We start from the raw sequence: 13,211 nt of genomic DNA on the forward strand, positions 1-13,211 counted from the left end.
GAAAAAAAAGAAATGAGGTTGGAGCTTGATGGCTAGAATCAGAAAGTAAATCCACTGACATTAATCTAGGAGACTCCAGAAATCCACAGACTAGTTTATGTTCATAGATTTTTTTTAACTTATTTATTCCCAAAGCAGAAAAGAGATGACAGAATTACAAAAAAAAAAAAAAAAAAATCATTCATTTAACATAGATGAATGGAGTACTAATAAAACATAAGTAAATTCTAGAAATGGATACAAGTGGGACAGTAGAGCAGTTATTTTATAGAGGTAAGATGAAGCATGTGTCATTTTTACAAAAACACTGAAGTCATTATTCTTCAAGGGAAAAGGTTTAAATATATATATACAGTAATACATATCCTGTGAAAAACAAATCATCCTATGCAAATTTCCTAGTATTCTGGGAATTAACTTATTCCAAAAAAATGCTAAAAGAGGGAAGAAAGGCAGGTAGATGCAAAAATAAAGGAACATGAATACAGAAAAAGAGAATAGGTTAAGAATTACAAAGAAAAGAATTATACTGAGCTTTTAAGAGAGGTAGTAACTGCATTTCAGAAAAGGAAGAAAACGCAGTCAGAAAGGACAGTGGTGTTTAGGATTAAAAGCCCAGAGGCAAGACCAAACTTCCAATTAGTAAGTGAAACCAAGTCTGATGTCCAGTCCAGTTCAACCAAGGCAACATTGTCCACATGAGCATGTATGAGCATCAAAGAGAGATAAAACAGAACAGAGTTAAGACTGAACTGACAACAAACTTAACATGTTAATAAGTTTGGGCATTAGGTGATGGTGAGACTCTGAAGGCTTCTGAACTGTCATCATGAAAAGACTTTTATGATCATTTGACAGTGAATATTTTCAACCTCTACTAAGACCTCCTCATTGTTTCACCAATGGCTCCTAAATCAAATTGCTATATCATTTGGATAGTTACCTGTTCTGCAACTTTGTTTAGATACCTTGTCATCACATAAGACAAATACAATGATAGATGGATGGATAGATGGATGGATGGATGGATGGGTGGATGGATAGATGGATGAATGGTAGACAGATTGATAGATATTAGTGACCTCATCATCTTGCTCCTCAAGTCACTTCCCATACTTTAATTACCTGACTTCCCAGTTATCTATACCTTGGACTTATTTAACTTCTATATCTTTTCTTTTGTCCTTCCTACTTCCTTTCCTCCCTCTCTTCCCTCTTTTTTGCCTTCCTTCCTAGATACAGGCAATTGCCAATCCTAACTGAATTGTCCTTTACAGCCCTGAGAATCTAGCAGCAGAGCTATTCACCAACAATCCTCTACTTTGGGCTCTTGTTACTCAGTATAAAGTAGAGCACAAATCTCTTCCTGGCGTCCTTTAGACTTTTTGTTGTCCAACTCATACTGCACACAATACCTCTTGGCACATATTCTCCATTACTCTACTCCTTGTGTCTCTGTCTTCACTCAGGCTCTGCTCTCTGCCTGAAATGGTGGTTACCACTGTCAGTTTGGGAAGTCCATGACTTTTTGTCATGGTCTAGCGCAAATCAAGCCACCTTCTTTAGGATCTTAGCCATTCTCCATACTCTCAGGGCTCTTGATAAATACCTTTATTCAGCAGGTAGTATTTACTGTGATTGCTGTATGGCCCTCACCCCATTAAACACTAAGCCACTTTAAAGTAGAGACCATGTCCTATTTATCTTTGTATCCCAGTATCTGGCACAATCCCAAGTTCAGAAAAGTCATACTTATTTGCTGAATTAAAGAAATCAAACCATGTCTTAGGTCAAAGGAGAAAGGCTATTCCCCTGGAAGCTCTCCCTATTCAATGCCCTGCCCAACTTCTTCAATCAATAAATATTTATTAATTCCCCCATTACCTATAATACACACACACACACACACACACACACACACACACACACACACACACACACACACAGTATTAACAAGGTCTTTGGTGATCTGGGCCTGTCAGACCTCAGCTTGATACCATATCACTCTCTACTATGTACACTATTTTCAAGAGACACTCAATTATCTGTAGTTCTTTGGGTATATAATTCTCTCACTCCATTTCACCTCTTACCTGTTGTTCTGCCTGCCTGGAATTATTTCCAACTACTTTTCTACCTAGAAAATACCTATCTATTATTTAGCTTTTGGGTGGTTGCTACCTTTAGTAAAGCCATTAGGCCTATTTTCATGGTAAAATTGAGGGAAACTTTGGTCTATTACCTTTCTGGAGTGAAAGACAGTACTCTCTCTGCAGAGGGCCAGAAAGTAAATATTTTAGGTTTGTGGGCTATTTGGTCTCTGTCACAACTATTCAAGTCTTGTTGTAGTGCAAAGGCAGCCATAGCCAATACGTGACTGTGTTCTAGTAAAAGTTTATTTTACAGAAACAAGTGGCAGGCCTGATTTGGCCAGTAAGCCATAGTTTGCTTATCCTGGACCTAAAAACTCAATCAATGTTCATCAAATTAAATTGGATCTGACAATGTTAGAAAGCAAAACCCAATCCCTGCCCTCAAATGATTCCCTTATCTTATCCTAATGTTGTCAGTAGCTGAAGCCTTTAAGACATTACTTTGCAGGCAAATCCATAGTAGGTACTCAACAACCAGCTATAAGACTGAACTGAGATGAAAATGAGTCCTTGAGGCTGATCTTTGTGTCAAGTTCCTATCCTCCATACCCTGTCCAAGGGGCAACTGGAACTTAGCTAGATGTCCTTGCTCTTAGTACTCATTTCCCACAAATAGACAGCATTTACTCTAATGAGGAACAGCTACTCCAAGGCTCCATTCTGTGCCTTCAACATTTACTTGGGCTTCATCTCAGTTTCTGATGTTATTAGTAAAAAAAGCAAAATTACTTGAAAGCAGGAGGTCAATAGAAATAAGCCTCCACACTAAAGTGAGCCACAAGTGTCAACCTAAGCAGTGAAGACTTTCTAGTGTTCCAGGGTATTGTTTCATAGCAGTTATGAGCACTGCTCCAACCTAGACCTTTCTATATAAGTAGTATCATAACCAAGAAAATGAACAGGGAACAAAAATAAGATTTAAAAAAGAGTGGCCCATTGAATTATAAATCTCTTGAAGACAAGGATCATGTTTTATTCATTTTTGCCTAGCCAAAATACCAATGAATTAATGAATGAATACATTTATGAAGATAAGAATCTAGATAGCTAAGTTTGCCAAGGCAAATACCTCTCCAATTTCTCCCAGTCTCCAAATTCCCTCAGGTATGTTTTAAAATCAGTGGGATCTGTGAGAAAGTTGGAAACTTCTGGTTGTAAGTAGGGGGAATAACCTATATCCTTACTTTCTCCAGCAGACTTACCATCTTGAGTGTTTGGACTCAGGATTTGGGTTCGGAGTTCCTCCAGACTAATTCCCAGATTCCTGCAGATCTCCTCAGGGGTATAAGGCTCAGGATGAAGGCCATCCTCTGTGACCAACAGCATTTCTTCCAGACTAACCCCCAGTTTGGCCTGCACCTCCTCCAGCTGCAGTACTGTGTCCCATTGCAAGCTTTTGTACTTAGCCAGGAGCTGCAAGTTCACAACAAGATAATGGTCAGTTTTCATTTTAGAATTTGATATGTACTATTTCAATTAGACAGATTCAATTTTAAACTTTTTTTTCTATTCAGCCTATCCAAATTTCCCACCATTGTTGGAAATGCATACTGGGTTCAAATGTTTGGAATTAAACATGCCTGTGTGGCACTCATAGATTCGTTCCAAACACACACACACACACACACACACACACACACACACTAATCCCCACTGATTTTTTGGCTTGTCTTCACTTTCCCTCAGGGATATTTCTTTGAATAATTTCATTCTTTTGTCCCTATTTGGTTCATCTCTACTACAACCTTCTCTAGAAAGTCTAGAGAAATTACTCAGCTCTCATCGGTCTGGGTCCTGAGATGGATACTGTGTGCCAAATTTCATTAGGGCACTTCCTGTTTACTACATGCCTCTTTGAAAATGGCTAATGAATTTAAGAATCTGAGTGTTTGCAGTAAAGTCCCAGATTTTAAATGAAAACCTCATTGGTGACCTTATGAAAAACCACTTTGTTAGGTCACTGGTAGTAGCAGACCTCTATGTTCTCTACCTTCAAGAAAAAGAGATTGGCTTCTAATTGCATCCTAAGGCATCCCCTCAATCTGATGGAGAAGATTAAGTAAAAACCAGATCTTTGTAACCAGGTCCACTTATGGGAGCCTCAATCCAGAATATGTTCCTCTCATTCTCCCCAAACAACTGACTGACTGAGCCCTTCAGAACAAGTGACAAAACAGTGACTATTGCTCTCACCCCGAGGTCTATAAAATTCATTGCCTGTTGTGAGGACAGCAGGTGCAAAGAGTTCAAACAGCAAAAAGAAACAAGCAAGAGAGGGGGAAATTAGCCTTCAAAGAAATGTGCATCTGATTTCTTCTTCCATCATGTCGATGATTTGATTTTCTTTCTTTTCAATAGGAAGTAGGGTTTACCAAAAGACTATTGTACTTTGATTAGGGTCACTCACTTCTGAAGAATGTTAATAACAGAAGTTCTTTACTCATTAATCCTCTTTTTAAAACCTAGGCTCCCATTTTTGAAAAGAGCTAATGATTTTAAGGCAGAATTGGGAAAACAGACAACAGAATTATGTTTTTCTGTTCAATATGGTGTCATTTTTTATTTATTTTTTAGTATTATAAAGATGTGAGGTACAATTCAGGGTTAAGTATACACACGCTGATTATGCAGGTACCCTTGTTAATGAGATATGTCTCTCACTCCCGTTTCCCTCAACTGCCAATCCCACCTCCCCTCCCCGACAGCTTCCCACTACTGCCAATCTCTTTCTTACACTATTATAATTGTTCAAGATCCGTTTATGAGGGAGAATATATGGTACTCTGTTGTTTGTTTCTGTGATAGATCCCTGAGTATGATCAATTCCAAATCCATCCAAGTTGCTGCAAAATCCATATGTTTGTCCTTCTTTATGGCTGCATAATATTCCATTGTTTATATGTACCACTGCAATAAACATACATGTGCAGGTATCCTTTTTGTAGAATGATTTGAGTTCCTCTGGGTATATTCCCAATAGGAGAATTGCTGGGTCACATGGAAGGTCAATTTCTAGTTCTTTCAGAAATCACCACACTGTCTTAGAGAGGTTGCACTGGTTTGCATTCCCACCAGCAGTGTAGAAGCATTCCTTTTTCTCCACATCCTCACCACCATCTATTGTTGTTTGTTTTATTAATGGTGGGCATTCTTACTGGGGTTAGGTGGTATCTAAGTGTGGTTTTGATTTGCATTTCTCTGATGTGAGGCTGAGCACTTTTTCATGTGTCTGTTGGCTGCCCATATATCCTCTTTTGAGAAGTGTCTATTCATGTCTTCTGCCCACTTTTAAATGGGACTGCTTATCTTTTTTCCTTTCAGAGCATTTGAGTTCCTTGTAGATCCTAGATGTAGATCCTATATCTGGCCTTTGTCAGATATATAGTTGGCATATATTTTTTCCCATTCTATGAGCTATCTCCCTGCTCTCTTGATGGTTTCTTTTGCTTTGCAGAAGCTCGTTAGTTTGATGAGGTCCCACTTGTCTATCTTATTTCTTAAGGAATGAGCGTTTAGGTTTCTGAATAGGAATTGGTTGCCAGTTCCAATTTCCATAAGGGTGTCTCCTGCGTTTTCTAAGATTCTTATAGTTTGAGGTTTTACGTTTAGGTCTTTGATCCATTTGGAGTGAATTTTTGTGTATGGTGATAGGTAGGAGTCCTGTTTCAGTCCTGTGATCAGCCAGTTTTCCCAGCACCATTTACTGAATAGGTTCTCTTCTCCCCAGTGGTTGTTGTTGGGGGCTTTGTCTAAGATGAATTGGTTGAGAAGTTGAGGCTTTGCTTCCAGAATCTCTATCCTGTTCCATTGGTCTATGTGCCTGTTCTTGTACCAATACCAGGTTGTTTTGATTACTGTAGCCTTGTAGTAAAGTCTGAAGTCTGGAAGTGTAATACCTCCTGCTTTGTTTCTTTTGCTAAGGATTGTGATGTCATTTTTTAAAGCATGAGCTAAAACTTTTCTTCTAACTTTGCTTAGTGCATTTAGTTCATGTTTATTGGCAGTACTAGAATCATAGCTCCACAGATCAACCTACTCATTCATTCATTGGATTCATTCATTCATGATCCATATTCCAATGTATAGAAATAATTTGAGAAAACGTATATATACATAATACAAAAGAACAAATATACAACATATTTGTTTAATATGGCTAAAGAGCTAAAGTCAATGATCTCCTACAATGATGCTTTCTGGCAACAAATATCTAGAATCCAACTGAGATAAGCAATGAAGCTAATAAAAATAACAATGTGGTTATGACTTATTAAAATATGCTTTTTATTTCTTATAATCTTCAATTACCCTGTGAGATAGGTATTCAACTTGAGAGATGAAAGTGACATTTCCAAAGTCACTTAACTAGTAAATAATTGAGTTGGAAATAACTCTTTCTTGTTTCACATTTTCAATGAGGTATGAATGATGTCTAGCTGTGCTACTCATATGAGTTCAAATTATCTACCACACATGTCTCAGAAATGCATTTCTAGGCACAAACTAAGGTGTATGATAGAAGTGATTTAAAAGCACTTTGATAAATGGCTTCCTTCTAGGAAAAAAAAGAAAAACATTAGAGAACTGTCCCTAAGTGATGAGAGGGACTCTTTCTAAGAAACTTTCAGTCAACCAGTGATCTCTAAGTTCTTATCCCCATCCTCACTTGAACCAGTCACATTGCCCTGGCACTTGATCCAAGAAAACCAAGCCAGGGATGTGTGGAGGGAAAGTCTGCGAGGGATGTCTGCAACCCATAAGGTTCGCTTTTCGACAGCAGCCTCCCTATGTGTTCTTCTTCTGCAGACCAAGACACTGACATACAGAAGTTTACATTCACTCCATCAATATCCCAGTTTGCTGTGAGCCCAGTTGCCCACTTAGCTCTCAACTGGAGGGTCCACACAGCAAATTTGGATGGCTGAATTAAGAATGAAATCTACTACATGACCTCAATGACAGCTGTACAGCTCATGAGCCACTGAACTGCACAGCACTGAAGTAGTAAAATAGGAGAGCCCCTTAAACCCTTTGAAATTTGGCTGAGGAAACAGAAAGATGACTTGCAGGTGAGCGAAATGGGCGGGTAAGATCACTGTTGCCCAAAGACAGAATTTCATGAAGGAATTCGGCACTTGTGGTCCTGGTGACTGCCCTACTTCTCATTTGTGAGGCAGGGCTATGAGTCAGAGCTATAGCTTATTTCATCACAAGTTCCTCATGTGGTCCTGGGGTGGAGAGATAAGGGAAAGCAGTTCTCTGTCCACATTCACCATTTTCGCTTTACCACAGCAAGCACTAAGTATTCATATCAGATGCCATTTTGGGGAAGCTCCTGAACTCTGTTCTATGTTCTGCTTTGTCCACGGTCTTGGAAATAGTGGTAGGACTCTGTCTCAGGTTGGTTTCTCTCAGAAGCAGGCCCTGTCATAAGAATTTGTGGGCAGAAATTTGGAGGGAGGTTGATCCCGAGAAGCACTGGTAGAAGAGAGTGGGACAGGAAGAAAGTCAATATGAGGCGCACTGACATGGGCAGGTGAGGCTGGGGCTGCTGGGCCCTCTGGGACTTGAATGTATAAACCTCAGCTGTGTCCTATCCAGGGGGAATAAAGTCAGAGTATTTACCCACTAACCCCCAGTCATCATTGTTTAAGCCTGCTGCCAAGGGTATTAACTTCGTAGTACTTTCAGGTTGTCCCAGATACAAGCAAAAAATACCAAGCCGTCTCTGACAGCCAAAAAAAAAAGCTCTTTGTCCAAGATACCCTGGGGCTTTCAGGAAGATGGTATGCTAGAGAGAATGCTAAGATATGGACCCTAACATAGAAGTCTATCTGTCAGAATCCACCTCTCTTTGACTTTCATATCGTATTTGGTAGCATTAACATGTCAATGGAAAAAGTACCAAGTCTCCTCATCAGATCAGCAAAGGAAAAAATTTCTAATCCTTTCTCTAACAACAATTCATTCAACAAGTTGTTTCAACAACTCATTCAACAAAAGCAGAATGTTGTTATTTTTGGTTATATAAATCACATATGCTTATTGTAAAATTTTCAAACACATGAAAGTTTGAAGTACCTAAAAAAACGAAACAGATAAAATCGTCCGTAGTCACCCCAATGAGCTAACTACCAATCACCATATCATATATTTCTTTATATATACCTCCACATATATAGTTTGACATAATGGGATTATATATAGCTGCTTTATTGTGGATACTTTTTTTTTTCTGACTTACCTTACCCTCACCCTTCTTCCAACTACATAGAGCCCTTCTCAGTATTCCACAGTTAGTGACTTCCATGTTCATAATTATCGCAAACACACTGCCCAGCCCCATTCTCAGTCACCTCCATTGTCATGTTCTCCACATTAGCTTGCATGCTACAGCATAAATCTGTTGTAGGCAGAATGTGCCTACTTCAATCCTCTATTCCTCTTCAGCACAACCTCTTTTCTCTAAGACGCCCCCAGGCATTGTGCTTTAGATCCCAGTCATGCCTAACTCTTAAGAGTTAAAAATGAAAAGAGCTGTGGCTAAGACAGAGCTGGACTTCTCCACTCACTTAAAATAAGTCACAATATGCCTTAGCCTAAAATTCCCAGTATATAAAGTGAGCAACTTTTGGCTACTTCACAAGCTAATATGAAAATTGAATAAGATAATAATAAAAATACCTTGTACCTTGGTTGGTTCAGAAGAGGCATTCTGGGAGGATTCAGTTTCCTTCCCTCCTATATTCTCCTGCCTCTCTAGCTAGTTATCTTCCATGTGACACCTTTTCCTATGGCTTCCATAATATGCAGATGTATTCCTATCTTATAAAGCCACTACTCTTCATCTCTCCCATCTTTTCACTGTTCAACAACTAGAATGAGTGGCTGCTTCTAAGCCCTCAGTAACTTCTCTAACTGTTGAATACAGCCTCCCAAAGGTCCCTCCTCATCTCCAAATACCACTTTCAAAGCCATTGGTCTTTTCTCAGTTTTCTTCATCTTTATTCACTCATTGGTTTCTGGCACTTTTCAGTACCCACCTTCAAATTCCCTGCTGTCTTGGCTTCTGTAGCATTCCATTTTCCCAACTTCTCTCTCACCTATCTGGTCCTTACACCATTTCCTTCCAGGACTCATCTTTCTCCTTTTCTTATTTAATTAATGCCATCTCCCAAGCTTATCCCTGATCTTCTGATCTCTCTTGCCACATCCTGTCTCTTGGCAAACTGAATCACGCTCTTAGTTTCAACTACACTCTCAAAACAAATATATCTCAAAGCAATTGCCCTGGCCATGAAACAAATTCCAAGCTGAAATTTCCAATGACTTATAAGTAAATTTCATGAGGAAGTTTCAACCTTCTACTTTCCAGTTACCTTCCATCCTACCTTCTCCAAACCTATTGGTGGCAGCACTATACTCTTTCACCCATCATTTCAGCTTGAAACTGCAATCCTAACTGACTCAAAACTTCTCTGTCATTCATGTACATCTACACGCAGACAGTTGACTGCGTTCTTGGTACTTCCCAAGCCCCAGGCAGAGGGCAATGAATAAGGCACACATGGCTCCTGACCACATGAAGCTTATAATCTACCAGAGACGACAGATGTTAAATAAAAATTGTACCATGAAAACCTTCATTTAGTTGTGATACACTGCTGTCACTGAAAAATACAGGATGAGGTAAGAGCATATTAAAAAGTGTTTAACCCTACTGGTATGGGGAGGTCGTCAAGGAAAACTTCCTCATAGTAATGACGTGTATGCCAAAAGGAAAACAGAAACCCAATCACAGAGAACACTGCACTCAACCCTTTACCAGACCCAATCATAGGTTTTCTCTTATCTACCCCTTTTTATTTCATTCACACTGATACTCCAAGACCCACATATGTCTCTTCCACCAAGGCAAAAGTTCCTGCCACTAGATTAGTATTTCTAAAATACCTTGCTAATAATACTAATGGCTGCCCACTGTTTCCAAGACCAAGCCTGGGTGAGCCTGAGTACAGCACTAAAGGCTCTTCCACAATCTGGTTCCACTAAATACATCACCCCTACTACCCAGTATGTACGTCCTCTGCCATGCAATTTGGACTCACGATTCTCTGAATACTCCATGCTAGTAGTGTGCTCTACTGAATCAACAGGCTGAGTAAAATTGGCTAAATTCTTGGATGTCTGGCTTTTCTCTGCCCAAATTAAAGAAACTGCCAAAATTTTGAGATATTATGCCAACTTCTGTTCACATTCTATCACCAGACAAAGAATACATTTAATATCAGCAACTAAGTGACAAGAGCTGAAAACAGGGTGACTGATGGTCCCTGACCAGACAGGCCTTGTAAATTTACCTTGAAGTGTCAAAGGACTACATGAAACTCTCTCCTTCATTGCTTCATATGTTGCCACAGAGAGGTCAGGTATGCAGAAAGCAACAGTACAATTTCTCCTTTCTACTTGAATTCCCATAATACTTACTATGGGCATCACACATTTTATTCTTCAATACAATTAAGGGATACTCTCTTTTATAGACATAAAACATTTCTGGAAATGTTTAAGCCACTAAATATGTGTAAAATATGAAAAATGTTACGCCACTAAAGATCCCTGGCCACTTTGTTAATTTAAGAGCATAAAAATGTGCTTCCCTTAAAAGCATCGTTTAAACAAGTAATAATTATAAATCTCTATTGAATTTGCTTTGAAATATTTTTAATTTTAGTTCAAATGCTCTATAAGACTGTGACTTGCAATGAATCTACATCAATTAGTTTTTGAAGACTGGTAGAGAGAAAGGAAACTTGAAAACAGAAGAAATTTTTAACATTAAAGTAAAACAAATAAAAACTGTCTTTATTGGTTTAGTGTATTTCCCTGTTTTAACTAGATATGAAGTGCACTCATTTAAAAAAAAAAATCTTGGAAGTAAAGAGGAGAGATAAACTAAACATTATTCCTTACAACTTTTCCACACAGAGCCCTAACAAATCAATCTTATTTTCAAAACTATCCTAATTAGCCATTCTCAAACTGACACTTTGTTATTAATGTCTGAAAGCAGAAAGCTTGTTCAGACTAACATAAGCTTTTTTTTTAACCTTTTTTTTAACCTTTTGTTTTTACATGGGAGTTTATTTCCTTATTAAATGAGTCCATTTTTCAAACAAAAATTATATTCATTCACATGTTGCCAAAAATGGAAGAATGGAACCATACTGCAAAGAAAAAATGCTTAGTAGAATCCCAGCCTATATTCCTAAACAAAGCACATTCCTAACATCAACATCTCTGAGTGAAACCCATACTAGCAGTTTTATCTTCATTTCCCCTTTGTACAGAGCATTGGATTTTAGTGATCTGCAGCAACTTGATTTAGAAAACATTCTCCATCTTGATAAAGTCTTTCATTTTTCTTTCTTCCACATTTTAAAAGAGAAAAATTCAGAGTATTTAAAACAATGTGCTTTATCTACGTCAATTGGGAGGGGTGTGTGGCAAAAAGCCGAATTCAGATGCCAATTTTGCTGACCAAAGTACCTCTAAATTGCATATGGAGTTATGCAGTTAAACTGAGAAAACATCCTCAAGAACAGAAGGTTCTGGAGTGGATTAAGATCTTTAGCTACTACTGTTTCCAAAGGAGATGCCCTTTTTCTAGTTAACTCTCAAAAGACATTCCTACATCCCAGTAACTTGTACTGCAGAGATTCAGCATCACAATTTCATTCCTCATTTTCTCCTTGCATCTTTGGTAGAGAGTGGTCACAACAGGAAACCATTTTACGTGCTTCCTACTTGTTTCAGCACACCTGTGGATCTGGTAGAGGAAATCTGATTTCATGACAAAACTTTGAAAAAAATATTGTGTATGTTTGAGGTCTTCTTAGGAAGACATTTACTCATCAACCTCAAGATAAAAAATCAACAAGAGTAAGCCCACAAGCAAATAAGAAACTAATTTCTTCCATCTCCTGAAAGAGGAAGTGTGTTCTAAAGGAAAAAATGTTCATTGAACCCTCGATATTGAAAAGTGTACAACACTGCTTCTTTTGCATATATGCCTTGATCAGACACTGTGAAGAGTTTAATGTTAAAACATTTCTATTACATAATATTTAGAAATTATCCTAATGAGTAAATTGCAAAGTTAAAACATTTAAACCAAATTGAAACCAAATTTTCCAGGAAAAGAAAAAAAGTTTGGCTCATCATACCCCACCCCCTCTCCCACTTCCCAACTTCAGGGGATGGGAGGAAAAAGAGAAGTGCTAAGTCAGGCACAGGGGAAAACTACACCTTACATGTCTCCACCGGATCTAGGCCAGTCCTGGGCCCATAATAAGCATTTGTAAAAAAAAAAAAAAAAAAAAAAAAAGTGAAAATGAGCAAAATAAAGAACAGAGCAAGTAAGACAGGGATTAGTCATTCATTTATTCAACAAATATTTGTCCTGAACCTACTTCAGCCTGTGTACTACCTCAAGCATTAGGGATGTAAGAGTTAACACGGTGGACACAGTCTCAGCTCTCAGGTAAAATAGAACCTGAAAGAAGAGGTAGACATGAAACAGACAACTGTAATAAATACCATAACTGAGAAATATAAGTGCTTTAAAATATAAAGGGAGTTCTACCCTAGTCTAGAAGTAAGGACGTCAAGGAGAACTTCCCTGAAAGACATTTACACCCAGACTTCAAAGAAGGATGAGGAAAGAATATCCTGGACATGCACAAAGTCCCTGAGATGACAGTGTGCTGTGACTGGAGTGTAACAGTAGCAGGTGATGCTAAGAGATGAAGAGGATGAGGTGCACAAGTCTCAGATCTGGCAGCCTTCCAGGTGGTAAGATGGGCTTTTTACTTTATTCCATTGAACTGGGAAGCATTTGAAAGGTGTTAAGCAGGGTAATTACCTGCTCTGATTTAAATGTGTAAAGCATCATTCTAACTGTGCTTGGCTAGAAAAATATAAGGAAAAAAAAGCAAGAAGGGAAGTGTTCTGGAAACTAAAGGAAGAAACTATTTCTTTTTTTCTTTCTTTCTTTGT

General features: G+C 38.4%; 1 protein-coding gene across 2 annotated transcripts in view; it reads right to left on the minus strand.

Annotated features, from left to right (window-relative positions):
* GALK2 (galactokinase 2) overlaps nucleotides 1-13,211 on the minus strand; it is a 194,271-nt gene that overhangs the window by 51,080 nt on the left and 129,980 nt on the right. For both annotated transcript variants that reach the window (XM_008069892.2, XM_021718509.1), the window contains one exon: nucleotides 3,356-3,566. In XM_008069892.2, the coding sequence (XP_008068083.1) occupies nucleotides 3,356-3,566 (211 nt within the window). The remainder of the gene's footprint in view (nucleotides 1-3,355; nucleotides 3,567-13,211) is intronic.

Source organism: Carlito syrichta, unplaced genomic scaffold, assembly GCF_000164805.1.
Source record: "Carlito syrichta isolate Samal-C Ts95f unplaced genomic scaffold, Tarsius_syrichta-2.0.1 Scaffold312386, whole genome shotgun sequence".
NCBI classification, from domain to species: domain Eukaryota; kingdom Metazoa; phylum Chordata; class Mammalia; order Primates; family Tarsiidae; genus Carlito; species Carlito syrichta.